Genomic DNA, 27226 nt, shown 5'->3' on the forward strand with positions numbered 1-27226 from the left:
GGGGATACCCGCACCAGCTATTCTTTCTACAGGAGGCACCCTTTGTCTCCCATGTGTTTTTGTGGCTTAATTTAAAAGCCCCCCCCCCCCCCTAAACACAAGGAACCTGTTTACACTTGTGAATAAGGCTTGTACATACACCAAACTGATACCTTGAAGCTCATATGAGTGGATATAGCTATTGCATTTCCTTGCGTTCTGTGAAGGGCTATGTAAATTTCCTTATCAATATCAACATACACGACAAGAGATCTGATATCTGAGGCCACTCCCTCCATTCCATAGTCCACTTTGACTGAATTACTATAGAATCACTGGTGTGCTTGGTTACATTGGAGGCGAGATTCTCTCCTCCCGAACTTGAGGGTTACAAAACCTGGTTCATTTTCTTTTATCCATTCGGTAGAAAGGATTGACTCTGGTTCGTAGTTTGTTTTAGGTGGTGTCACTCTCACTTGATCTCAGGGATTATCAGAACCTACCCAGTATGTCCTGAGGAAGCTATTAAAATGGCAAAACGCGTTGACAAGAAGACATGAAGGAGTCTATGAATTCTACTTCTTGATATCCTTACACACTTAGTGTTGATACAATTTTTGATACATTTTATATTTAGATCCTAACCCCTATGTCTACTTTATTGGGTATCTGTTGACCTTGTCAGTTAGTAGGGTGTTTTTGTCTGTCAGATGTCATTTTACTTATTTGTGATAAAGACTTTATGGCCCGGATTCACGTAGCACTTGCGCCAACGTATCTTGAGATACGCCGCGTAAGTGTAAATGTGCGCCGTCGTATCTGTGCGCCGTGCCCACAGAACTAGATAGGCTTCTTCTGATTGACGCAAGTTTCCTACGCCGTCGTATCGTGGGCGCATATTTATGCTGGCCGCAAAGGGGCTCTCCCATTGATTTACGATTCGATTATGCAAATGAGTGAGATACGCCGATTCACGAACGTACTTGCGCCCGGCGCATTAAAATGCGCCATTTACGCAAGTCGTACGTCTTGGGTAAAGTTATGTCTCATAAAGTAGGTGTAAGTCAGCAGCATCAATGCAAATGGCTGCACCAGGGAACACAGCCGTCGTTATTTACGTCGTTTACATAGTTCGTTCGTTATTCGTATCTTGATGGCGCTCGGCCCATCATTTACATGGGGTCACGCCTCAGCATGGCTCACGCCCACTGCCACTTACGGCGAGTTGCACCAAGGGAACCCAGCGTAGATTTGGGGGCACGTGCTTTATGAATACTGTGCTCGCCGCTCCGCGCTACGTCGATGCGCTACGCCGGCATAACTATGCGCCAAGGTATGTGAATCCGGGCCTATATTTTTACCAATTATTACCTCATGTTGTGCAGATAAAGTCTGCCATGTCTTGATCCAGTTTTCTCACAATGTATTAGTTGGCACTACTACAATGATAGCTGCAATCTTCCTGGCTCTGCTAGAGTACTATGCAAGTGGCTTCCCCTCTGCACACTGACCATAGGCAATCTCTCGCTCGGCACTGCCACCATTGACAAACCACCTTAAAAAAAAAGGTGTTTGCTGTTGGACCAGGAAGGGCGGTGATGTTGCAATCTCCACAGCATCCAAGTGGATAATAGAGAATTAACCAATTGGCACAGGAACCCAAAGATCACTGTAGTAGTGCCAACTACTACGTTGTCCGCTTGCCCAGTCCACTATCAGGTGGCATCAGTTGTATTTTACATGGGTCAAAGCTGAAACAATGTAAGCATGCAATAAAGATCAATCCAGGAGTTCAGCCCTAACGCTCTATTGTCATGGAATGTTGGCTTTCCCAGCAGCCTCTAAAAAATGATATGCATGCTTACTGTGCCAAGCTGGACCAATGTAAGTATGCACTGAAGATCATACCTGGAACTGAGCTTTAAAACCCCTTTCAGATGGACAGAATCCGTCAAGCTCCTTGGCCTGCTCAGCGAGGCATCTCTGCTGATCCCGAATGAGCAGACAGATGACGGTCCGTGGCCCTGGACACAGCCCGCTGTTCTCTAATGGGTGGTCAGGTGGAAACTGCCTGTCTGCTTCCATCCAGTTGTCATCAGATCTGCCCGAGAACTGTTCCCCATCCGTCTGTTCTTGGTGGATCGGATGCCGGACATCCGCCACTCCAAGGAGGACAATCGGTGGTCTGTTTTTCAGATGGACCCGATCTGTCCACTGGTGTGAAAGGGGTCCCATAAAATGTTACATTGATACTGTGGGGACCATTACTGGGGATAAACGCTATCTGTAACTCATGGATTGGTGATCTGCCAGGAAATGTAAACTGTTCTACCAATTCACCTTTGTTGCTCCAATCTATAATTCATATCCTGTATCTGTAAGCAGACTACAGTTATTGTAGAATCAGAAGTGAGACTATTGTGATCTTCGCTGTGACCAAATGATTTGGCACACAGGTGACAGAATTGAGCAGCATGCTGCAACATGGTGTAAATCGGCCAGAACATTTTTAGGAGTCATCTCTAGCCACAGCATAAGGGTTGGGAAGAGTGTTTTCTGGGGGGGGGGGGGGGTTCCACTTGAAGGTGAGGAAGATTTTGAAGAATTTGTGAAGGCTCAAGTTTTTTTATACCTTCATGCATTTTATGCATGAAGGTAAAAAAATCTTCTGTGTGCAGCAGCCCCCCAATACTCTACCCGTACCCCATCTTGGTCCAGCATTGTGCACAAGAGCAGCGCTTCTCTGGCGTCTGTCTCCTCATTGGCTGAGACAGCAGTGTATTGTCAATTGCAGCCAGTGAGCCAATGAGGAGAGAGCAGGGGCCATGGCCGAGCCGCGGCTCTGTGTCTTATGGATGCATAGAGCAGGGTTTGGGAGCGAGCATGCACCAGTGCCCCCATAGCAAGCTGCTTGTTATTGGGGGCACTGGTCGGGGGGGAGCCGGGACGGGGCCGAGCCGCACTGTGTCTGAATGGACAGACAGAGCAGTGGCTCAGGAGCCTCCTTGGCAAGCTGCTTGCGATGGGGGCAGGAAGAAGGGCCCAGGGGGACCCGAGAAGAGGAGGATTGGTGCTGCTCTGTGCAAAACCCTTGCACAGACTAGGTAAGTATAACCTGTTTATAAAAAAATAAAAAATAAACTCTGCCTTAATATCACTTTAAAGATTTTCAGAAAAAATCTTTTTTGTTCCTAAGCAATGGAGATTTGCCTGCACTGCATGGGTTACCTTCTCATTTATTTTGTCTAGAAGTGAAGAGATATATTTACCTACTCCGCCGATCCTCCAAAGACCGATCCCTGTTGCTCATGTGCAGTGGCCCGCATCTGAAGTCATCACGCCCATAGACCTGCTCTGGACATGAGGACGGCAGGAACAGTCCATGGCTGGATGTAAGGGGGGAGCACTGTTTTTTTTAAGGATTGATGGATCGGGTAAGTATAGCCTTTCAGTGCGCCCCTGGACAAAAACGAGCAGTTAATCCATGCAGTGCAGGCTCAGCCCCCCAAAAAATGACAGAATCCCCTCCACTTTATACAAAGCAGCAGTGGTGGCTTTTCGTGCCTGCAAATTCCATAGGAATACACAAAGTTCTGCAAAAGCCCAATGAGGTCTGTTGTGGCTGGGAAAACAGGAACAGAACTGGGACCTGTCCTGGAGACCTTCAGACCTTCAACAAACCCAACTAGAACTAAAGAATCAATTTAGGGGAGGGGGGGGGGCATACCCTTAAACAGTTTGGCTGAAACCGCCTGTGACCCAAAATCATTGGAAGTCCAGGGGATGGCTACCACAGGGGTGGAGAAGGGACAAATACCGTGCCTTTGTTGTCCTGTCAAGGAAATGTGTTTTTTTGTGTTTCCGGATCTGGATAGATTTCTGCTTTTGTGCTTCCTAAGTCGCTGCTTTTTGACAGACTCTTGACTTACAGAAGGATGGTTTGGGACCTGGAAATCCATCTGCCTTGGCTTCTTGATCTACTGGATGCTAGCTAAGTCTACATAACTTTTCTGCTTTTCAGGATTCAGGTCCTTTGTGTCACGATTTCCCTGGATCTACCTGCTTCAGTTCCATTCTGTCTACCTAACATAAGCCTGTATTATATTTTTAGAAGATCTACAGTACACCTTTCTGTTCAGAGATCTTTTATGGTGCCTCAAGGTCTCTGTCAGGTGCATATGCGCAACATTTAATTGTGTTTGTCTGAGTGGCGATTTGTCCTCCTTTTCGTTACCTACCTAGTCAGAACCATTTTAATCCAAGGAAAACCTGCTTCCTGCAGAGGACAATCAAGACCTCAGGAAGCTGCATTGGGAAGTTTTGTTTTTCGAGTCATGCAGTCTTGTTACAAATATATGTTATAATTAATTGCACAAGATGGATCACTATTATGCACAAATGGCCGCTGCCATAGAATGTGCACAAATGGCCACTGCCATAGAATGTGCACAAATGGCCGCTACCATTGAATGTGCACAAATGGCCGCTACCATTGAATGTGCACAAATGGCCGCTACCATAAAATGTGCACAAATGGCCGCTACCATAGAATGTGCACAAATGGCCGCTACCATAGAATGTGCACAAATGGCCGCTACCATAGAATGTGCACAAATGGCCGCTACCATAGAATGTGCACAAATGGCCGCTACCATAGAATGTGCACAAATGGCCGCTACCATAGAATGTGCACAAAAGGGCCGCTACCATAGAATGTGCACAAAAGGGCCGCTACCATAGAATGTGCACAAATGGCCGCTACCATTGAATGTGCACACAGGGCCGCTACCATTGAATGTGCACACAGGGCCGCTACCATTGAATGTGCACAAAGGGCCGCTACCATTGAATGTGCACAAAGGGCCGCTACCATAGAATGTGCACAAATGGCTGCTACCATAGAATGTGCACAAATGGCCGCTACCATAGAATGTGCACAAATGCTTCATCACTAATCATACTTCACCTGGAGGATTTTTTTTAAAATGCGTGCCAATAGGGGGGGGGGGTGTCTATTTCCTTTAGTCATATTCTCAATCCCAATACTGTACATGGTGCTACTATCGATGCCTTCAATATTGACATGATCTGCTGATGTCTCATGACCAGGGCTTTTTTTTCTCAAACAATAGGTGCAGGAACTCCCCTTTTCCCGAGTCACATGTTTTCTCCGCCCCTACCCACCTCCGAGCAATGTCCCTTGGTTTCATCCCCTGCCCACCTCCCAGTACCGCCCCTTTTAGACAATACAGAACCAAGTATCATTTTGTTGTGCTAAGTAATTTGTATGGAATTTGGTTTCCCCTTCAGCCAGCAACAATAGATCCCCCCCCCCCTAACAATGTACAACCCACAACAAAATCCCCCCCCCCCCCCCAGCAACAATAGACTCCCGGCAGCATCAACAGATCTCCACACTGCCAGCATTAATAGACTCCCTGCAAAAACCGATCCCCTCCAGCTAGAATAGATCCGCCAGCAGTGAGCATCAATACCCTGCAGCACACCCCAGCACCCCTTGACATTACATACAGTCAGTCCAGGAGTTGCCGAAACTGCGTTCCCCCCAGCGTTCCCGCTGAAAAAAAGCCCTGTTCATGACAAATTAATATTGCAGAGCGCTAAATCTTTGCCATGATCCTGGTCACATAATGAAGTTATGCAAAGCTTAAATAAACTGAATGAACCATGCCTACCAAATGCAAGTTCTCGTTCAAGAAGTTGCTGGGGGTGGTGTGGCCATATATCAAGCATGTAATTTGACCACCACAAAATGCGATGCCCACATTCCAGAAGGCACCAGGAGTTTCCATCTCTTAAAGTGGTTGTACAACCGCTTTTACCTACAGGTAAGCCTAGATTTAAGGCTCACCTGTAGGTGCTGGAAATATCTCCTAAACCTCCACGGTTTAGGAGATATTTACAATCGAGACGTGCGCCAATGTCTACGGTGCAGGCGCACTTTAGAAATGGCACGATCACCGTTTCTAAAGGCGGTCATGCATGACTGCCGGCTCCCGCACATTCGCAGGAGTGATGTCACACGACTCCGGCTAGTCACAGAGGTGGAGTTTGCGGCTCCGGAAGGAAGAGGGGTGAAGATGGACGCTCGCTGCTAGTGGGGTCAGCGGTGACATCGCAAGCTTCGATTTCAGGTAAGCGACACATAATTGGCTACTATGCGATGCATAGTGGCCCATTATGCTTTACCTTTGCAAGGAAATAAAGCGGAAGTAAAACCCATCAGGGTTTATGTCCTCTTTAACTTCCCAGCGCTGCTCATCTTCCCATTGTGCCTTAAAACCCTACAAAAATGATGGCTTTGGTAAAGCCTCCACTCCAGGAATGATCTTTTATTGCATGTAAAGCAGCCTTTGGATTATGCACGTTTTTTCCTTCCACCAATGGTGGAAGGAAAGAAAATTGCTTGATTCCTTCATCAATACAGTCAGTGTTGATGGGAATAAATCCCGCAGCACTATTGTGTTCTTCCTGGGAAGGAGCCTTCCCAGCTGACAGAACACAGTGATTACTGCTAGCGGCTATAGCTGGTGGCAGTAAACGTATCTGGGAAAAAATAGGACAGCCCTCCAGCTGTGGTGAAACTACAAGTCCCATGAGACATTGCAAGACCTCGACAATCACAGGCATGACTCCTAGAGGCAGAGGCATGCTGGGATTTGTAGTTTCACCACAGCTGGAGGGCTGAGGTTGCCTACCCCTGCCATAGATGGATCAAGTCTCAAAAGGTCCCTGCTGAACCGGTCGAGATTTTATCTAGCTATGACTTAATTTAATTTTTTTAAAGTCGGCAGCTACAAATACTGTAGCTGCTGACTTTTAATATAAGAACACTTACCTGTCCAGGGATCCTGTGATGTCCTTCAATCGGCTTTGGGTGCAGGCACCGGCATCTGGAGAAAGGGAAACAGGAAGTGAAACCTTGTGGCTTTATAGCCTGTTTGCTACTGCGCAGTAGTTTTCTGGGACCTGTGATGTGTCCCAGAAGAAAGGGGGACACGAACTTCCGGCTCAGTTCGGTGTGGCGATCTGACTCAGAAGTTCGCGCCCCCCTTCTCCCACAGTCTTCTTGGACACATCCGACCTGAGCCGGAAGTGGGAGCAGGCTTAGTCCACCTTTGTGATCTCACTGGCTGAAAAGGACGGCCATGTGAGTGAGCACGCATGATTCAGAATGTATTTCTTTGCTTTGTGCTTGTTTGATCCTGCCAGCAATGTTTGGCAGACATTGGTGAATTGCAGAGTTTGCCAAGTGCCTCAAGTGAAGTCAATGGCCATATGCCATGAGGTGCCCTAAAAATGGTCTATAAGACCTTTAGGAAGCTCTTGCTTGTATGCTTAGTTTACACTTGTGGTTGTGGGGGTACAAATTAAGTAGTTAAGCCATGTTTTTACTGCCCTCCCAACCTTTCCCGGGCCCCTTTCAGATGGAGCGGATCTATCCAAGCGGACCCGCCTGCTCAGTGGGGGATCTGCCTGCTGAGCAGATGGGTGACCGGTCTGTGTCCACTCTGAATTTTACACTCTGTCACTTTCGGTGGGCATAGCACCCACTGAGAGCGACCCATTTTAAGTGAATGGGGTTGCTCTGCATTGCACGTGTTTGCAGCGTGCTAGCGTAGGGTTTAAGGAGTTAAAGTGGGTCGCTCTTCAGAGACCAAAGCAAATGTGAACGGGCCCTTAAAGTGGTTGTAAACCCCTTTAACCTACAGGTAAGCCTAGATTAAGGGTTACTTGTAGGTGCAACAAATATCTCCCAAACCTAAAAGGTTTGGGAGATATTTGCAGAAATGACAGGAGCCGATGTCTACGGCGCACTGAAAGTGCGGTAGTGACGTCATCGCCGCTCCGGCCAATCACAGCGACGGAGCGGCGAAAACAAGGAAGAAGCTCCAGGGGACATGGCGGTGGACGGGACCAAGGTGGACTTCGGGGGCTTCGTTCTCAGGTAAGTGACACATAATGTGCTAGTATGCTGTGCATACTAGCTCATTATGTTTTTTTTTTGCAGGTGTATTTAAAAAAAAAAAAAATATTGCAGAGGGTTTGTTTCCTCTTTAATGAATTGCCTTAAAAGCTATGGAAATGCAAAACCCACATGAAGCGGGTCAGAAAGAGGTCAGCCACTAGTCTAATTTACCGGTCAATGAATTCGGAATGATCGCAGAAGCATTTTTTTAAATCCTTTGCAAAATCCTTTTAATTGCGATAAAACTTGTTGCAATGTTGTAAGTGTTTTTAAATGCATTTGTTGTTGGCGCCTGAACCTAAAGCAGTCTTCCTCAATTCCAGTCCTCAAGGCGCACCAACAGGTCATGTTTTCAGGCTTTCCATTATTTTGCACAGGTGATTTGATCAGTTTCACTGCCTTCATAATTGCCACAGTCGTTTTATCTGAGGGAAATCCTGAAAACATGACCTGTTGGTGTACTTTGAGGACTGGAATTGTGAAACACGGACCTAAAGTATTCTGTTGAAGCACGCAACACTTGGCGCAGTGGGGGCGATGTAACCAAATCGGTCCTATGCTGGACTTTAGGTTTCTGGGGGGTTCCATGCTCATTGGCTCCTGACTGATCCCTAGCCACCTGTTCCACCTTACTACTGGCTGGCCCATGGCTATGATGCGTAGCCTGGCCTGTCAGTAGTAAGGCAGAAATGCAAGGGGGTTGGTTAGATCCAGCGCCCACGTAAGCTGGTTGCAGTACAAAGTGATCTGGGTCTTTGTTGGGACCCTGGCAAGGGCAACAATTGTACAAGTGAGCGTAGTATCCGTTACATTTATTTGGCATCAGGTTTTCCTTCACTTTCTGGGTCGGGAATGGGGCACTTTTTTTATTTTTTAACTGCCCAAGGACACCCTACCTAACTTGGTTCTCCTGCAGAAATTCGAGTTGCTCTGATCCCGCTATAGACATGTACGCCTCTGCAGGTCCCCTATATACCATAATAACGTGGCATTTTTTACTAAGATTTCTGGAGCGACTAATTCTCAATGTCGGAACGTGCCTTGTCCAGCTATGCTTCTCTTCAGTCTGTGCATTGACTGTCTTTCTTCAATGGACCAAACGAGCTCAAGGGAATCTTGTATTTTCAGTGTTTGGCCTCCATCTTATATTCTTAGATATTTTTGTAAGTGCCTTGATCTCTTCTATCATGTTACTATGCTGTTGTTGGGGTGGGGTGGGGGAGGGGGGTCATTTTATACAAATGATTGTTGAAATAAAATTGCAAATCTGTTTTGTAAACTGACAGATATTTTCCCAAAAAAAGAAATAAAGATGTAGAAGCATCACGATGTGTCTGAAGTTGATTTTCTGTTATGGATAATATTATTCCTCTTTGGTTCCAGTAGGTGGCTAACTGGGAGGAGCAACCTGGACCTCTACTGGCCACAAGACTTCTGGGAGGTTTAAGGTCCACTGGGTCTGCCTTGTGTCCTCTTCTTATCTGGAACAGGGGTAAAACTTTCACCACGGGTCGCATCAGCTGTATGGTTTCCCGCAAAGAGCTAGTTGTATCTGGGGTTCACTACCTACAGAGTTCAGGGTTCGGGAGTGTGTTACATAGAGTGCAGGGTTAACATACTCCTGAACCCTGAACTCTGTATGCATTACATAGAGAGTGCAGGGTTCACGGGTGTGTTGCGTAGAGAGTGCAGGGTTCACGGGTGTGTTGCGTAGAGTGCAGGGTTCCCGGGTGTGTTGCGTAGAGAGTGCAGGGTTCACGGGTGTGTTGCGTAGAGAGTGCCACTTGCGGGAGCGGAGGGTGAGAGATGGAGGTGGCAGAATGGAGTTCCTCACGGGTGTGTTGCGTAGAGAGTGCAGGGTTCAAGAGTGTGTTGCGTAGAGAGTGCAGGGTTCACGGGTGTGTTGCGTAGAGCGTGCAGGGTTCACGGGTGTGTTGCGTAGAGAGTGCATGGTTCACGGGTGTGTTGCGTAGAGGGTGCATGGTTCACGGGTGTGTTGCGTAGAGGGTGCAGGGTTCACGGGTGTGTTGCGTAGAGGGTGCAGGGTTCACGGGTGTGTTGCGTAGAGAGTGCAGGGTTCACGGGTGTGTTGCGTAGAGAGTGCAGGGTTCACGGGTGTGTTGCGTAGAGAGTGCATGGTTCACGGGTGTGTTGCGTAGAGAGTGCATGGTTCACGGGTGTGTTGCGTAGAGAGTGCATGGTTCACGGGTGTGTTGCGTAGAGAGTGCATGGTTCACGGGTGTGTTGCGTAGAGAGTGCATGGTTCACGGGTGTGTTGCGTAGAGAGTGCATGGTTCACGGGTGTGTTGCGTAGAGAGTGCATGTTCACGGGTGTGTTGCGTAGAGAGTGCATGTTCACGGGTGTGTTGCGTAGAGAGTGCAGGGTTCACGGGTGTGTTGCGTAGAGAGTGCAGGGTTCACGGGTGTGTTGCGTAGAGAGTGCAGGGTTCAAGAGTGTGTTGCGTAGAGAGTGCAGGGTTCACGGGTGTGTTGCGTAGAGCGTGCAGGGTTCACGGGTGTGTTGCGTAGAGAGTGCATGGTTCACGGGTGTGTTGCGTAGAGGGTGCATGGTTCACGGGTGTGTTGCGTAGAGGGTGCAGGGTTCACGGGTGTGTTGCGTAGAGGGTGCAGGGTTCACGGGTGTGTTGCGTAGAGAGTGCATGGTTCACGGGTGTGTTGCGTAGAGAGTGCATGGTTCACGGGTGTGTTGCGTAGAGAGTGCATGGTTCACGGGTGTGTTGCGTAGAGAGTGCATGGTTCACGGGTGTGTTGCGTAGAGAGTGCATGGTTCACGGGTGTGTTGCGTAGAGAGTGCATGGTTCACGGGTGTGTTGCGTAGAGAGTGCATGGTTCACGGGTGTGTTGCGTAGAGAGTGCATGTTCACGGGTGTGTTGCGTAGAGAGTGCATGGTTCACGGGTGTGTTGCGTAGAGAGTGCATGGTTCACGGGTGTGTTGCGTAGAGAGTGCATGGTTCACGGGTGTGTTGCGTAGAGAGTGCAGGGTTCACGGGTGTGTTGCGTAGAGAGTGCAGGGTTCACGGGTGTGTTGCGTAGAGAGTGCAGGGTTCACGGGTGTGTTGCGTAGAGAGTGCAGGGTTCACGGGTGTGTTGCGTAGAGAGTGCATGGTTCACGGGTGTGTTGCGTAGAGAGTGCAGGGTTCACGGGTGTGTTGCGTAGAGAGTGCAGGGTTCACGGGTGTGTTGCGTAGAGAGTGCAGGGTTCACGGGTGTGTTGCGTAGAGAGTGCAGGGTTCACGGGTGTGTTGCGTAGAGAGTGCAGAGTTCACGGGTGTGTTGCGTAGAGAGTGCAGGGTTCACGGGTGTGTTGCGTAGAGAGTGCAGGGTTCACGGGTGTGTTGCGTAGAGAGTGCAGGGTTCACGGGTGTGTTGCGTAGAGAGTGCAGGGTTCACGGGTGTGTTGCGTAGAGAGTGCAGGGTTCACGGGTGTGTTGCATAGAGAGTGCAGGGTTCACGGGTGTGTTGCGTAGAGAGTGCAGGGTTCACGGGTGTGTTGCGTAGAGAGTGCAGGGTTCACGGGTGTGTTGCATAGAGTGACACCTCCGGCAGCAAAGGTTGAGAGCTAGAGGTGGCAGAATGGAGTTCCTCCACACACTGGTTACAAAACGGAGTGTGAGGGTTACATGATAAGTGAAAGTTGAAGTCAGGCTTGCACAGAGCTGTGTTTGGTTTGAAGGGTAGTAGGAGGTACTTGAGAGGGGAGGTGGCTTGGGTAGACCAAAAAAAATGGAAAGTGAAGAAACCGTTGCATAGGGTAGTTTAAAGATCTAGCTATAGAAGGGCAGTGGTACAAGGTAGATGAAAGAGCTGGCTCAGGTTGACCAAAGAACAAGCAGGTAGGGCGGTGGCACAGGCTGATTATAATAAAGCTGGCAGGAAGTGGGGTGGTGGCACCAGTAGATTGGCACGGCTACACCAAAGAGCTAGCTGGTTGTGGTGCAGGTGCGCCAAAGCGAAGGCAGAAGGTGGGGCAGTAACACAGATACTACAATTGCCTGCCTTGCCATGCTGCTTATGTATAAAGCCACTGGCCTGGAAAAAAACTTGCAGATCAGAACATTTTCAATATGTAAGTGAAAGGGGTCATTATGACAACCAGGCAACTATAATTTTTAGAAGAAAAAGCTCAGCACTGCTTTTGTGTTTCAGTGGGTTCACTTCAAAGCTATGGTGCTGTACTGAAGGATTAAGGTGAGTACAAAGGTATGTGAATTACTTTACAAATCTTTTGGATGATTGAGCAAAAAAAGATGAAGACCCCTAATATAGGGCTAGTTAAAATAGGTTGTCCTGACCATAGTAAGTCCTGTATTTATCGGCGTAGACCGCGCACTTTTTTTCCCTGAAAATCAGGGCAAAATCGTGGGTGTGCGATATACGCCGATACCCGCGCTGTGTTTGAACCACTGCGCCAACATATGCCGAGCGCAGTACACTCGGGTATAGTCGGGCAGGCTCGGCTCCTCTCGCGGTCACGTCCTGTACGTCCTTTACGAGCCAAGCCTGCCCGACTATACCCGAGTGTACTGCGCTCGGTATATGTCGGCGCAGTGGTTCGAACACAGCGCGGGGATCGAGCGGGGAGGACACCACGATGGCCGCAGAAGGAGGCTGCCGATGGGCAGGACGCGATGGACGACAGGCAAGACACCGACAAGGAATTTTCCTTCAAGTTCGGGGGTGCGCCCTATATGCCGGGGCGCGTTATAGCAAGATAAATATGGTAATCAAAACTTTAGAAATGTTCTGGCAGCTCCACTGTCCTATATGTGCCCCCATCTGGTATATCATTAAGAATACAAAGGGATACAATGAACAAAATACGTTTTTTTTTATTATTCTTTCAATAAAAGCATGAAATAAATATCAATTCTGAGTCTGGAAGGTAATGAAGAAGAATCCATGGGGCCTTTATGTTGTGATGTCTCGGAATTGGTGCCCTTGATGTCGTCTCACAGGTGATTGGTCAGTTGGGCGTCTCTTGGAGATCAGAACTGCTAGGAACAGACAGACCAGTGTTAGGATAACGGATAAGATGACAACTTCCCATAGATTAGTACTGTAGGAGGCTATAAAATATTCTGCACAGTATTCTGTGTTGTGGACCCCTCATGGGGACCTTATGTCTTTGGAATCTGAAGGATCTGGTCCCATTTCTCGGAGCAGCCAATAAAGTTCTCCCTCTCATTTTCCAATGCTTTCTAGGAGTATGAAAGGGAGACCCTTGTTCTTAAAGGGGAGTTCCACCCACAATTTCACTTTTTAAATATAAATACCCCTGTAATACACAAGCTTAATGCAGTCTAGTAAAGTTAGTCTGTAAACTAAGGTCCGTTTTGTTAGGTTGTTAGAGCATTTAGTTAGTTTATAATCTAGAAATAGACCGTGGCCATCTTAAGTGTGGGCATCATGAAGCCAGACTGTATGACTTCCCGGATTTCAGCCTTGCAGATCTCGCACATGCTCAGTGCTGCACAAGCGAGTGTCAGAGGAAGTTGCTGCCCCTTCTCTATGCAAATAGGCTATTTGCAAGGACTACTGGGATACATGATGCCTATCCCAGAAACCCTTGCGAATAGCCTTGTGACTTAATAGCCTAGGCTAATAAGGAGGAGGAAGTAATGAAGGACTACAAAATAAAGGTATTTACAAGCAACAAAATAAATAAAAATTGTCCATTCTGAACACTATGAGATTAGGGCATGCAGCACAGACAAACATAAAAAAATGGGTGGAACTCCACTTTAACATGCACCAAGAACCGATCTTCTGGACACTTTAATAAATGAGGCCTAGTATTCTCGGTGAAAAGCCAAATTTGTCTGTGTGTTGGCGTTACTTTATCCGGACCCTGTGACTCATTGCTCAGGAATTATTACATATTTAGGCCACGTCTGCTCCATGGTGCTCGGCGTCGGCCCTGGATCCTCTCCAGTTACTGCCTGGAAGAGACGGGGAATCCTGGGAGGAGTAGATTGAGTGAAATCTTGCGGGCCCAAAGTGTATCGCTGCACGCCCTCCTCAGTCCTGACATACATGCCTACTGTCCTTTCCTCCAAGTGACGACCCCAACGTTTACAGGCTTGTCCTTGGATATGTTACAGGCCCTAGAAACAACCTTTGTTTCAAATACTTGTTTGTAATTTTTTTTTTTCTTTTTCTTTAGCCTGAAATGTCACATTCCTACTGGTTAGAACTACATTGTTTGTAATGGCTAGTATTATGTTTAGAACAGTGGCTCCCATTTTTGCTTTGTGTTTTGCTGTCATGTGCATTCTTTTTTGCTTTTCTGCAGCTTTTCCATTAAAGTCTATTGAACCAAAAAAGCAAAAAAAAGCATTTGCATTTTTTTTTTTTTTTTAAAGTCACTGATCCTTTCCAAGAATGCAGCGGCTGAAAAAAGCAAAGCTGTGAACATGTCCCATAGGAAACCATGTTAAATGAACTGTGGTGCCTTTCTGAAAAAAAGCACCAACAATCCTTAGGTTTTTTGCCCTTTGTTTTTATATACCGTATTTATCGGCGTATGCCGCGCACTTTTTTCCCCTTAAAATCAGGGGAAAATCGTGGGTGCGCGATATACGCCGATACCCGCTTCCCGCCCTGTGTTTGAACCGGCCGCCGACATATACCGAGCGCAGTACACTCGGCCAGGCTCAGGTCCGCTCGCGGTCACGCCCTGTGCCGCCTCCTAGCCTTTATGCGAGAGGAGCCGAGGGTGGCCCAGCGTGCCCGAATGTACTGCGCTTGGTATATGTCGGCGGCGGCGTTCAAACACAGCGCGGGGATCGGCTCAACAACAGCGCGGGAGAAGCGGGGAGGACACCACTAGGGCCGCAGACCGGAGAAGGCCGCCGATGGACGCCGGACAAGACACCAAAACTGTAAGTAATTCATTTTTTTTTTCCCAGAAATTTTCCTTCTACATTAGGGGTGCGCGCTATACGCCGGTGCACGCTATAGGCAGATAAATACGGTATGTAACATTTGTTCCTGTTTTTCAGTTTATTTTATAAATGATTATTTAAATGAGGCGTCTGTGAGGTGCAACAAGATGGTTAAAGTGGTTGTAAACCCACAAAAAAAATAATCTAACACCTGCAAGACAAAGGCATAATGAGCATAGCATACTAGCCCATTATGTAACACTCACCTGAGATCGACCCTCCCCGCTGTGGTGCCCGACACAGCGGCGACATGTCGTCCCAGAGTTACTCCTGGGTATCGCAGGTCCGGCACTGTGATTGACTGGAGCTGCGATGACGTCATGTGCTCGGGAGCAGCTAGTCACGGCATGACCCCCTTTAGAAATGGCTGGATCGCGGTTTCTAAAGTGTGCACACGCCATAGACATTGGCGCAAGTCTCTATTGTAAATATCTCCTAAACCGTGTAGGTTTAGGAGATATTTCTAGCACCTACAGGTAAGCCTTAATCAAGTCGTACCTGTAGGTAAAAATGGTTGTACAACCACTTTAATCACTTACATCTGTGCCTCATTAGCTACACGTGGTTATTTTGGATTGAAGGTTGGATAGATCAAGGCCAGTATAACATGTATGTATGTTTATACAGCCCTCAAATTTTCCACTCGCCTACTCGCGAGTGGAAAATGAGGGCTGGCGAGGAGCTGAGCTGCCAGGGAGAAGGGGTTGATCAGGAGACGTTCTTTCAGCTCGATGTGTGGTCAGGAGGAGGCGGGCTGTGTGAGAGTGAGCAGAGCGGAGACAATGTCAGCTGTTATAGTGTGTTTTACCGCTCTGTGATCCCGCAGCTTTCCTCTTCCTATACCCTCTCTTCCACAGGAGCGATCGCACTGGGAAAACGTCTCCCGTGGCTCTAATCTTTCTCCAGTCATGTCCTGGCCGCCCTCTCACTTCCTCCACCCTGGCAAGGCACAGTGAGGCTGGATTTTGGGGGCACGGTGAGGCTGGATTTTGGGGGCACGGTGAGGCTGGATTTTGGGGGCACGGTGAGGCTGGATTTTGGGGGCACGGTGAGGCTGGATTTTGGGGGCACGGTGAGGCTGGATTTTGGGGGCACGGTGAGGCTGGATTTTGGGGGCCACGGTGAGGCTGGATTTTGGGGGCACGGTGAGGCTGGATTTTGGGGGCACGGTGAGGCTGGATTTTGGGGCACGGGGAGGCTGCAACTTGGGGCATGGTGAGGCTGGATTTTGGGGCACGTTAAGGCTGCAACTTGGGGCACAGGTCACGCTGCAATGATGGGCACAGGTCACGCTGCAATGATGGGCACAGGTCACGCTGCAATGGTGGGCACAGGTCACGCTGCAATGGTGGGCACAGGTCACGCTGCAATGGTGGGAACTGATGAAGTTGTTGCTAATATTTATTTTTGTAATGTAATTCTGCATATAACATTTAAGTGTCATTTCATGAGATAATTTATGAGGGCGTGATTAGGGGCGCGGTCAGGTAGGGCAACTGGTGGCGAGTAACCCTTGAGGCCTGGCTAGTAGCTCAGGACTTGACATTTTGAGCCCTGTTTTTTATCTATAGCTGTGTGTTGGCTTATAATTCCAGGTATGATTAAAGTGGTTGTAAACCCTTTACAACCACTTTAACCTATAGGTAAGCCTAGATTAGGGCTGACCTGTAGGTGCTTGAAATATCTCCTATTGAAATATCTCCTATTGAAATATCTCCTATTTGTGCTTGAAATAGCTCATGTTTACTAAAATCACGGGCACCGATGTCTGCAGCGCATGCGCCATAGACAACGGCGTGGGCTCACTTTAGCAGCGGCGAGCGTGCTGTTCCTAATGGAGGCTGTGCTGTGAACGGTGGCTCCCGCGCACATGTGCGGGAGTGATGTCATCGCGGCTTCGGCCAATCACAGCGCCAGAACTGCAATACTTGGAAGTAACCCCCGGGCAAGATGTCGGGCCGCCCGAGCGTTGTACGAGGACGGCTGTGGGGGCTTCGATCGGAGGTGAGTATTGCATAATGAGCTAGTATGCTAGGCTCTATAACAGGCTTGGGAGCACTGTAGGAGGCTAAGGGTTCTCAAAGAGCTTGGTGGCACTATGAGAGTTTAAAGGGCACTGTAGGCCACTATGGGAGGTCGGGGGGTGAGCAACTGAAGGCCTGGGAGGAGGCAGTTTGTCCCAAAAGCTTGCAAAAATTTAGTTGTTTAGAGTGACCGATGTTTATCTAAAGCCTGGTATACATGAGAATATTGGATGAATAATTGTCCGTTTTTTATAATCTCCATATTGAAAATTAAGTGGTTACTAAAGCTTTAGGATTATTTAACCCTTTCTGTAATACTTGCAAGTTACGTTTGGATGCATTTTTATATATGTTTAGTAGTTGGCTACGATCTTGTAATGGGACAATGATGTCCTTTAAATGCAGTTAGAATTCGAATTCCTGCAAACATTTCTCTTACCTTTGTACTCTGTCTCCCTCTAGTGGGCGATAATGTAAGTGACTCTCCAGTGAATTCAGCACTTCACTAGGAAACTGGTCTTTGTGAGCCTTTATGTAATTTAGGACATACTCGTCTGCATTTGTGATGATGAATCTGTGCCTGAACACTGGAAAATACAGAGGAAATGCAGGGTGAATTGATGGAAGAGGATATCTATCACTTTTAATTCATCAAAGCCTTTTTTTTTTGTACACAAGAGTAAACTAAGACGCATCAAAGGCAATTTAAAAAAAGAAAGTATGCATGGACTGTTTAACTTTGTGACATAATGGCCCGGATTCAGAACGGAGATACGACGGCGTATCTCTGAGTGCGGGCCGTCGTATCTATGCGCCTGATTCATAGAATCAGTTGCGCATAGATTTCCCTAAGATCCGACCGGCGTAAGTGTCTTACACCGTCGTACCTTAGGCTGCATATTTACGCTGGCCGCTAGGTGGCGCTTCCGTATATTTACGCGAGGAATATGCTAATTAGGTATTTACGCCGATTCAGAAACGTATGTCTGGCCGCCCCATTTTTTTACGTCATTTACGTTAGGCTTTTTCCCGCGTAAAGTTACCCCTGCTATCAGGCGTAGCTAATGTTAAGTATGGACGTCGTGCCCACGCCGAGTTTTAAAAATTTTGTGTAAGTCGTTCGCGAATAGGGCTGTACGTAAGTTACGTTCACGTCTAAAGCAATGACGACTTGCGGCGTAATTTCGAGCATGCGCACTGGGATTTTTTTCACGAACGGCGCATGCGCCGTTCATAAAATACATCAAATACGTCGGGGTCACAGTGGATTTCCATAAAACACGCCCACCTCATCCCCATTTGAATTAGGCGGGCTTACGCCGCCACACATACGTTACGCCGCCGTAATTAAGGGCGCAAGTTCTTTCTGCTTACGGAACTTGCGCCCTAAGTTACGGCGGCGTACCGTATCTGACATATGTTACGCCGTGCTGGCAGATACTGCAATGTATCTGAATCCGGCCCAATGTCTATATTCCTACTACCAATTCCTTTGCCCACTTCCCATCCACCCATCCTGCTACCTTATATTGCAGTGCAACACGGGAGGAAGGCTTATTAAAGCCCACAGTACTACTAATTCAACCCTATAAGGTTGAAAACCCTATTAAGGTGGGACCCATTGCATCCCAAGGTAAGTGACAAACCTTCCACCACGGAGCCAATTTTGAAGTCTGACGGACCATAGTAGCTGGGATTATCGATGGAAGAACCTGGTTTCGGGACTTTGGTCCTTTCTAGAAATTTTCCTCCAATAATCCCGGAATTTCGCATCTGAGGCTCATAGATGCTGATCATGTCGTGAGAGAGGTAGTAAGAGAGGATAAAACGTCTTCCTTTATCTTCAGGGTTCATTGAGTCCTAAGGAGAAAAAGGCTTATGTGTATAGTACATGGGCATTTGTTTAGATCCAAACGGCTTGTCACCCTTGTGCAAGTCAATGGGAATGCTCAAGCAAGTTAAAACGGCTCAGGGGAAGCTTGAAGAAGGCTAGATACATATATTATAAGCAACTCTGATGTGAAATTTTTTTTTTAGAAAAAATAAAAAAAAGCAGACAATTCAAGTGCATCTATTTATTGCAGCATACCAGTCCTTTAATGTGGTGGCTGCATTAGTTGTTCTTTTACCTTTTTTATTTTTACCTAGTGATCCTGCCAGTAACAGTGTGCTCAATTCACTAAGGGATATTGCATGTGGTATTTGGGTCGTGTGACACATTTTTCTCAAATTTACTGAAAATGGTATTTAAAATACTGCAAAAAGTCAATTCAGTAAAGGAAATTAAAGCGGAGGTTCACCCTCAAAATTAACTTTTTAGATAACCTATCTGCAGCCTTAATAAAGGCTTGCAGCGTTGTCATTTTTTTTAAAATATGTACACTTACCTGTCTTCAGCCTCACTTTCCCGGGTCTTCTTCCTTGCGTGGAGTGGGCGTGTCGCTCCTTTTCCCCGACGGGGAGCTCTGCGCAATGTCTCCTGGGAGTGAGTGTTGATCCTCCCAGGAGACGATTGACGTGCGGGTAAAGTGCGTCATCGCCTTCCGAAAAAATATCCGACGGGGACTCGGCTCTTTACAGCGCTATACGGCGCCTGCCGTGTAGAGCTGACTGCGCATGCGCCGTAAAGTGCCGAGTCCCCCTTGGATATTTTCAGAAGGCGATGTCGCGCTTTACCCGCACGTCAATCATCTATGCGTCGTCTTAGGAACGCCTACTCCCCGGGGGAGCGAGAACACGGAAGCCGGGTGAAAACAACGAAAAAACGTAAGTACAGCGAAAAAAAAAAAAAATCCAGCATACTGTTGATGTCAGCAGTATGCTGGATGTAACGGTATGTAGATGTTTTAGGGTGAACCCCCGCTTTAATGCATGACATATTTTTTATTTTTATTTCAGTTTGTTGTCAAGTAGCCGGCACCTGCTGTATCCTTAACAACCATGACTCATCTGCAGTCGGTAGGATTGCCCGCTGACAGCAGAATGTACACAAAACAGGAGTTGGCATAAAAATAAAAGAAAAAGTATGGGGGAACGGCAATCCACACCAAGCTCTTCGGGTCTGGAATGAATTGGGGGTGGACACCAATGGCATTTAAAAAAAATCTATCCTTAAAAAAAAAAAAAAAAAAAGCTATATTTTTGTTTGCATTCTGCGGTCAGCAGAAATCCCGCTGACAGCACACAAGTCTTGGTTGTTAAGGATGCGATGGGTGCTGGCTCCTTGACAACCAGCTATTTCCTAGTTGTTAAGAATGTAGGTGGGTGCTAACATTAAATTACAGTTATTTTGTGAATTTCCAACAAAAATGTTGAAAAACAATATGAGCCGTTTTACCGCTGTCCCTAGTTACTTATAGCTGGATTCAGAGAGAGCGCTGCAACTTTAAGGTGGCGTAGCGTATCGTATTTATGCTACGCCGCCTTAAGTCAGAGAGGCAAGTACTGTATTCACAAAGTACTTGCCTCCTAACTTGCGGCGTAGCGTAAATGGAGCTGGCGTAATCGCGCCTAATTCAAATTAGGATGAGGGGGTGTGCTTTATGTTAATGGAGGGTGACCCGACGTGATTGACGTTTTTTACGAATGGCGCATGCGCCGTTCGTGTACATATCCCAGTGTGCATTGCTCCAAAGTACGCCGCAAGGACGTATTGGTTTCGACGTGAACGTAAATTACGTCCAGCCCCATTCACGGACGACTTATGTAAACGACGTAAAATTTTCAAATTTCGACGCGGGAACGACGGCCATACTTAACATTGACTAGTCTAACTATTTGATGGAATAACTTTATGCCTGAAAACGCCTTACGTAAACGACGTATCTTTACTGCGACGGGCGCACGTACGTTCATGAATAGGCGTATCTAGTCATTTACATATTCTACGCCGAACTCAACAGAAGCGCCACCTAGCGGCCAGCCTAAATATTGCACCCTAAGATACGACGGCGCAGGCTGTCGTATCTTAGCTAGGTTTAAATGTATCTCAGTTTGAGCATACACTTAAACTTACGATGGCGCAGATTCAGAGTTACGTCGGCGTATCTACTGATACGCCGGCGTAACTCTCTCTGAATCTGGCCATTAATATCTCTTGTCTACAGCCTTTGACCATCTCCTGTTGCATGTTTTGGGGCTTTAACAGCTTACATTCTCTAAATATTGTATGTGGCCCTTTGGCTATGTCAGGGGCTACACTTATCTATATCAAGTAAGTTGAATGCAACTGCTCTTTGACCCCCACTCACATATAGAAATGGAACCAACACAGATTACATGCCTGAACCCCAACAAGGGTTCTCGGCACTTAGCTGCTGGAGGCAGTGCTGGATTTATAAGGGGGCAAAAGGGGAAACTACCCTGGGGCCCCCTTCCATAAAAAAAAAAAAAACAGTATAAAAAATGATCTAAAATAATAATAAAAACTAAATATATAATAAAAATTACCATACTTACTTTTATTAAATGTATTTTGGGAAGTAATATTTCACTGCCCGCTATTTGTAAAGTTTTTAATTTGGACTTGTATATTGCATAATTTAAAAAAATGAATTTTGGCAGCTCAAGCGATTCACACATACAGTTCATTGAAAAAGTATTCATACCCCTTTAAATTTTCCACCTTTTGTCACGTTGCAACCAAAAACGTAAATGTATTTTATTGGGATTTTATGTGATAGACCAACACAAAGTGGCACATAATTGTGAAGTTGAAGGAAAATTTAAAATGTTTTTAAATTTTTTTTTTTTTTTTTTTACAAATAAATATATGAAAAGTGTGGCGTGCATTTGTATGGCGCCGCCCTGAGTCAATACTTTGTAAAACAACCTTTCGCTGCAATTACAGCTGCAAGTCTTTTTGGGGATGTCTCTACCAGCTTTGCACATCTAGAGAGTGAAATTTTTGCCCATTCTTCTTTGCAAAATAGCTCAAGCTCTTTCAGATTGGATGGAGAACGTCTGTGAACAGCAATTTTCAAGTCCTGCCACAGATTCTCAATTGGATTTAGGTCTGGACTTTGACTGGGCCATTATAACACATGAATATGTTTTGATCTAAACCATTTCATTGTAGCTCTGGCTGTATGTTTAGAATTGTTGTCCTGCTGGAAGGTGAACCTCCACCCCAGTCTCAAGTCTTTTGCAGACTCTAACAGGTTTTCTTCTAAGATCGCCCTGTATTTGGCTCCATCTATCTTCCCATCAACTCTGACCAGCTTCCCTGTCTCTGCTGAAAAAAAGCATCCCCACAACATAATGCTGCCACCACCATGTTTCACAGTGGGGATGGTGTGTTCAAGGTGATGTGCAGTGTGTTCAGTTTCTTAGTTCAATTCAGTCACCTTTTTTTGTTGTAAAAAAATGGATCAAAAACGGATACGCATGTACATTTTTACATTTGTTTTCATGTCCGCTGACATCTGTTTTTCACAAACAAAAGTGAGTGAACAGAACTTCAAACTCTGTATTTAGCTGGTTGCTAAGGAGGTGGTGGGGAAGCTGCCTGCAGTATCCTTAACATGAGTCGTCGGCTGTCCCCCGCTGACAGCTAAATGTAAAAGAAAATTGCGGACAAAACTGCGTGGGGTTCTATTCCAGGTCCATGCAAGGCCCTTCGGGTCTAGTATGGATTCTGAGGGGAGCCCCCCCAAAATCCATTCCAGACCCTTATCCGAGCATGCAGCCCGGCTGGTCAGGCAATATAATGTGAATATGAACTCAGCACGTGGGGTTTGGTGTCTGTTAACCTCGACTGATAATTCCTTCTTACCAGACTAGCTGCATATCTCAGGACTTTGTGGTCGTTCTCTAACATTTTAATCACGTCTTTCTTGGGCGGCTTGGGAACCAGAGTCAGACAGTTCTGAAGAGAGTCTTCCAGCAGGCCGAAACCATTATAAGGAGGGATCTCCTGGTGACACAAAGGAAGAGAGATACAGATCACACAATATCAGGATAGCAGGAGGAACCATCGCCCTGTATAACCACCACCATTTATACTACAGGAAAACAATGGTGTATTTCCTGGAAGGATGTATTCTGGGTCATTATTCTAACATAAAGGCTGTCAAGGGTCCCTCTATTGCTCATTTATACGTTAGGGAAGGTGACTAGTAACAACCCAAATGCAGTGTTGCCAACCTACCAGATTGAAATTTACTGACAAATTTTACTGGAAGTTTCAAAAGTTATAAAATTACAGTTATACGTTTGAATTCCATTATTTAGGCTTCAAAAAAGTAGAATGTGCAATTAGAAATCTTATTTAAGGTAGATATTAAAGGGGTTTTCACCTCAATTATATTTATAGAGGCGTATCTAGTGAAAATAGCGCCTATGGCAAGCACTGAAACGGTGCCCCTGTCGAAACATTTGAAACCCATCTTTCAGATAACCTTAACAAAAAAACAGCTAACAAAACTAGTGATATTTATCATCCCTTGAGATACCTTGGGTAGTGACATATCCTCTTTATGGAGAAATCTGGGGTTTATTAGACCCCTGATCCCTCCTCTGCCCTCCAAGGCCAGGTAAATGCAGAACCAATACTGGAAGTGATGAAATCTTCATCACTTAAGGCCTCAGTTTTCACAGAGGAGAGGAAGAAACTGATATTCCTCCTTCTTCTTTGTGCGCTGCCAATCCGACCAGATGGAATAGGAGAGCCTGGGAGAACAGGGAGGGCTGTCGCTGAACGCAGCAGGGATAGCGCTGCCATTGTTAATTAGCAAAGGTGCTGAAAAGGAGATCCTGCCTATGCTCGGGAGGAGGGAAGAAGAGACCCTCAGGCCCTGGTAAGTGCCTTGCTGCCCAGCCACTCAACAGCGCCCCCTTCATATGGCACCCATGGCACTTGGCAGGGCTGCCAGACCCTAGATACGCCACTGCCTTTACCCCCTCTATCTCACGCCGGGGATGAGAACACCAGCAAAAGCCAGTGTCTTGGGTTCTGATTGGATGGATTGATAACTGCATATGCACAGTTCCGAGCTGTCACAGCCATATAATTTACTGGCAGACGAAAAGTGCCCATTTTTTACTATCTGCCAGTAAAAATACTGGCAGTTGGCCCAAATGTTTATTGGCGTTTCACACAGTGGGCATAAAACAGTAGAACTTCGGTTGGGTGTATCCCCATTTTGTTAGACTTTTCCCCTCACCTCTTGTCTTGGAGATACAACAGGAAGTGAGAGAAAGTCTTTCTAAAGTGAGGAGAAATCCAAGCTCTGATATTTGTCATTGGAACGGGTGAAAGCTGTCACCTCCCCTCTGGATCTGGCGCAATTTCTCTTCGTTATGTTATGACAGGGATCATATCCCATGAAGATCTGTGTATAACATTACATTTTTGAAGGCTGATTTAACCACTTACTGAGTGTGCAGCTTCTTTATCTTTCTTTTCTTGCCTATCAGGGCTGATCCACCCTATAGGCCAGTGATGGTGAACCTTGGCACCCCAGATGTTTTGCAACTACATTTCCCATGGTGCTCAGCTACACTGCAGAGTGCATGAGCATCATGGGAAATGTAGTTCCAAAACACCTGGGGTGCCAAGGTTCGCCATCACTGCTATAGGCTCACTATGCAAGCCACTTAGGGCCCCGCAAAGCTGCATAGGGCCCCCCAAATTACTAGAGGCCCCACCTGGTGAGAAGTGATTTTTGGCCCCTCACCCCGCTTCTCAACTCGCTGGCTGCATGGGAGAAGAGGTAAGAAGTCAGCACTCCCCGCTTCTCACTGTAATTTAAGATGTAATTTCCGACAGCAGAACAACCCCTCCCCCCGCTTCTCAACTTTAATGTGATATGTCACTGTCGGCAGCGCCCCCCCCCCCCCCCCCCCCCCCCGCTTCTCCTACTTTAATGTGACATGGAATTTTGCTTAGGGCCCCAGGGAGGTCAGGATCATGTATTGCATTGCATACTAGCACATTATGAAATACTTACCTTAAAACAAAGCCCTCCAGCAGCGCACTGTTACTACTGACAGGGCTTATATCTTCACTCGGTCTTCTTTCCAGGTTAGCGGGCTATGGCTGTATAAGTGGCCGGGGCCTCAATGAAGTCACTCCTGCACATGCACGTGGGGGCCATCAGCTGTGGCATGGAGTTCTGAAGGTTTGGCACGGTATGCCAGACCTTCAGAGCACATGGGTCGGTAACGTCGCTGCCTGCATCCAGTGGGAATAGCTCAAGTTTAGAAGATATTCAATGTGCCTACAGGCAAGTCCTATTATAGGCTTACCTGTAGGTACAAGTCCAAAAAATAGCTTTACTACCATGTTAAAGGGGTTGTAAAGGTACATGTTTTGCATTGCATTGCATTGTATGCATTAAGGTGAAAAAACGTCCAACGATTTTTTTGACTTGAAAAAAGGGCCTTCACAAGTGCCTACACATAGTGAGACATTAGAGCACCTTGTCCATAATGTAAGGGAATTCCAGACACTTCCGTACAATAAAACTGTATGCCATAACACAAAGCTCCTACTATATCCTTACCTGTTTCACTTCTTCATTCACCTTCTTCTCCACACTAACAGGCGTCAGGTCCGCGACCGCCAAGTTCTTCTGGTAGAAGTCTCGCGTGTAAGCATCGCAGTCATACAGGAAGAACTTCCGGCCCAGGATTGTGATGTGACTCCCCACCATGAAATCTCGGGGCGAGTACCACTCCCTCACCTCCTGGTCTGACATCTCCAGGACACATTGAGGGAAGGTGTCTGTACGGGGGAAAAGAGACATTACTAAAGAGACCTAAATAAATAAACCTGACCCAACCTCACAATAAGGGGTACCAGACCTGGCTCAGGAATAATTACAGGCGGTTGTGTTTGGCCTAGGGTGACCACGTGTCCTGGATTGCCCGTGGCATTTTGCAGGTCTGTCCCGGGCACCTTCATTCCAGCACAATACAGTGTCCCGGGATGAAACTGACACAGCCACCCCCTGGACCAATCTTATGCCCCCCCAAAAAAGGCCGCCACATCACCGCTTTACTCAATGACAGTACTTGTCCTGGCCGGGAATTTGTGATTTGTTACAGCACAAGCTGGTTTTTGGGAAGAGGGGTGTAGTTTGGAAATGTGGTCACCCTAGTTTTGCCCATAAACATGAGCTCCAACCAGGGCCTTTTTTCTCCAACAATAGGTGCTGGAACTTAACCACGGCCCCACAAAACCCCAAATCACACAAAATATTGGGTGTGTTTAGTCAAGTTTCACGAAAACAGTAGGAGGGTCTTAAAGGGGCATTAAATACCAGGATTGCATTACATACAGAGTGCAGAGCTGTCACTTATAAACACAGAAACCAGACTTCTGTGTTTACAAGTGATTGTGAAGAGCGGGCACCAAGGGGTCTGAGCCAGAGGTGGTGGAACTCGGTTCCACGAAGTTCCCCCTGAAAAAAAGCCCAGGCTCCAACGCTTTAGCATAAATTTATTGTACATGGATGTAAGGTGACTGTGTACACCACATGTGTCAAACACAAGGCCCTCCAGGCCATTTCATATGGCCCTCCCACTTTATAGAGTCTTTTACAGATTTGATTGAGTGGGTTTTTTTCTGCCTCCAAACACCCCTGCCTCTAAGCTCCTATAAATGCCTATGTGTGCATGGACTAACATGCAGGGGATTTTAGAGACAGGGATGTCACACTGGAGCATCGCGCTGGCGGGACGCTAAAAAAAAGTCCTGCCAGCCGTATCTTTGAGGCGCGGTAGGAGCGGTAAAAATACTGCTCCTATAGTGCCCCTCCCCATTAAAAACAATGGGGTAGTGTCTCCAACCCGCCCGCAAATAGGCGTTTTGCGGGCGTTTTTTTTTTCAGGCCGCTAGCGGGGGTTAAAACCGCAACGCTAGTGGCAGAAAATCGTAAACAAAATGTGTGTTTTACCGCCAGCGCACCCAGCTCTTCAGTGTGAAGGTAGCCTAAGACCAGCTGTGAAAACGTTTAGTGTGCATGAGGCCACAGTGTCAATTTTCAGAGAAACAAAGGGGCAGATCCACGTACAGCGGCACATATTACCGCCGGGCGTAGCGTATCTAGGATACACTATGCCGCCGTAACTTACTTTTTTTTTTAATCCTCAGAGAATTTGCGCCGTAAGTTATGGCGGTGTAGTGTATCTTTGGCGGCGTAAGGGCGCGGAATTCAATTCGATGTGATGGGGCGTGTTTTATGTAAATACGTTGTGACCCGACGTAAACAACGTTTTTTTTGAACGGCGCATGCGCCGTCTGTGGGAGTATCCCAGTGCGCAT

The 27226-nt window shown here is 46.9% G+C and overlaps 1 protein-coding gene across 1 annotated transcript in view; it reads right to left on the minus strand.

Moving 5' to 3' along the window:
• Positions 1–12795: 12795 nt before the first annotated feature.
• The window catches only part of EFHC1 (EF-hand domain containing 1), a 30318-nt gene continuing 15887 nt past the window's right edge, over positions 12796–27226 (minus strand). Inside the window, exons 6-10 of the mRNA XM_040348343.1 lie at positions 25464–25684; positions 22733–22873; positions 18606–18819; positions 17399–17546; positions 12796–12985 (exon numbers count right to left, since the gene is read on the minus strand). Of these exons, the coding sequence (XP_040204277.1) occupies positions 12955–12985; positions 17399–17546; positions 18606–18819; positions 22733–22873; positions 25464–25684 (755 nt within the window). The 3' untranslated portion in view covers positions 12796–12954. The remainder of the gene's footprint in view (positions 12986–17398; positions 17547–18605; positions 18820–22732; positions 22874–25463; positions 25685–27226) is intronic.

This window comes from Rana temporaria, chromosome 4 (assembly GCF_905171775.1).
Source record: "Rana temporaria chromosome 4, aRanTem1.1, whole genome shotgun sequence".
NCBI classification, from domain to species: domain Eukaryota; kingdom Metazoa; phylum Chordata; class Amphibia; order Anura; family Ranidae; genus Rana; species Rana temporaria.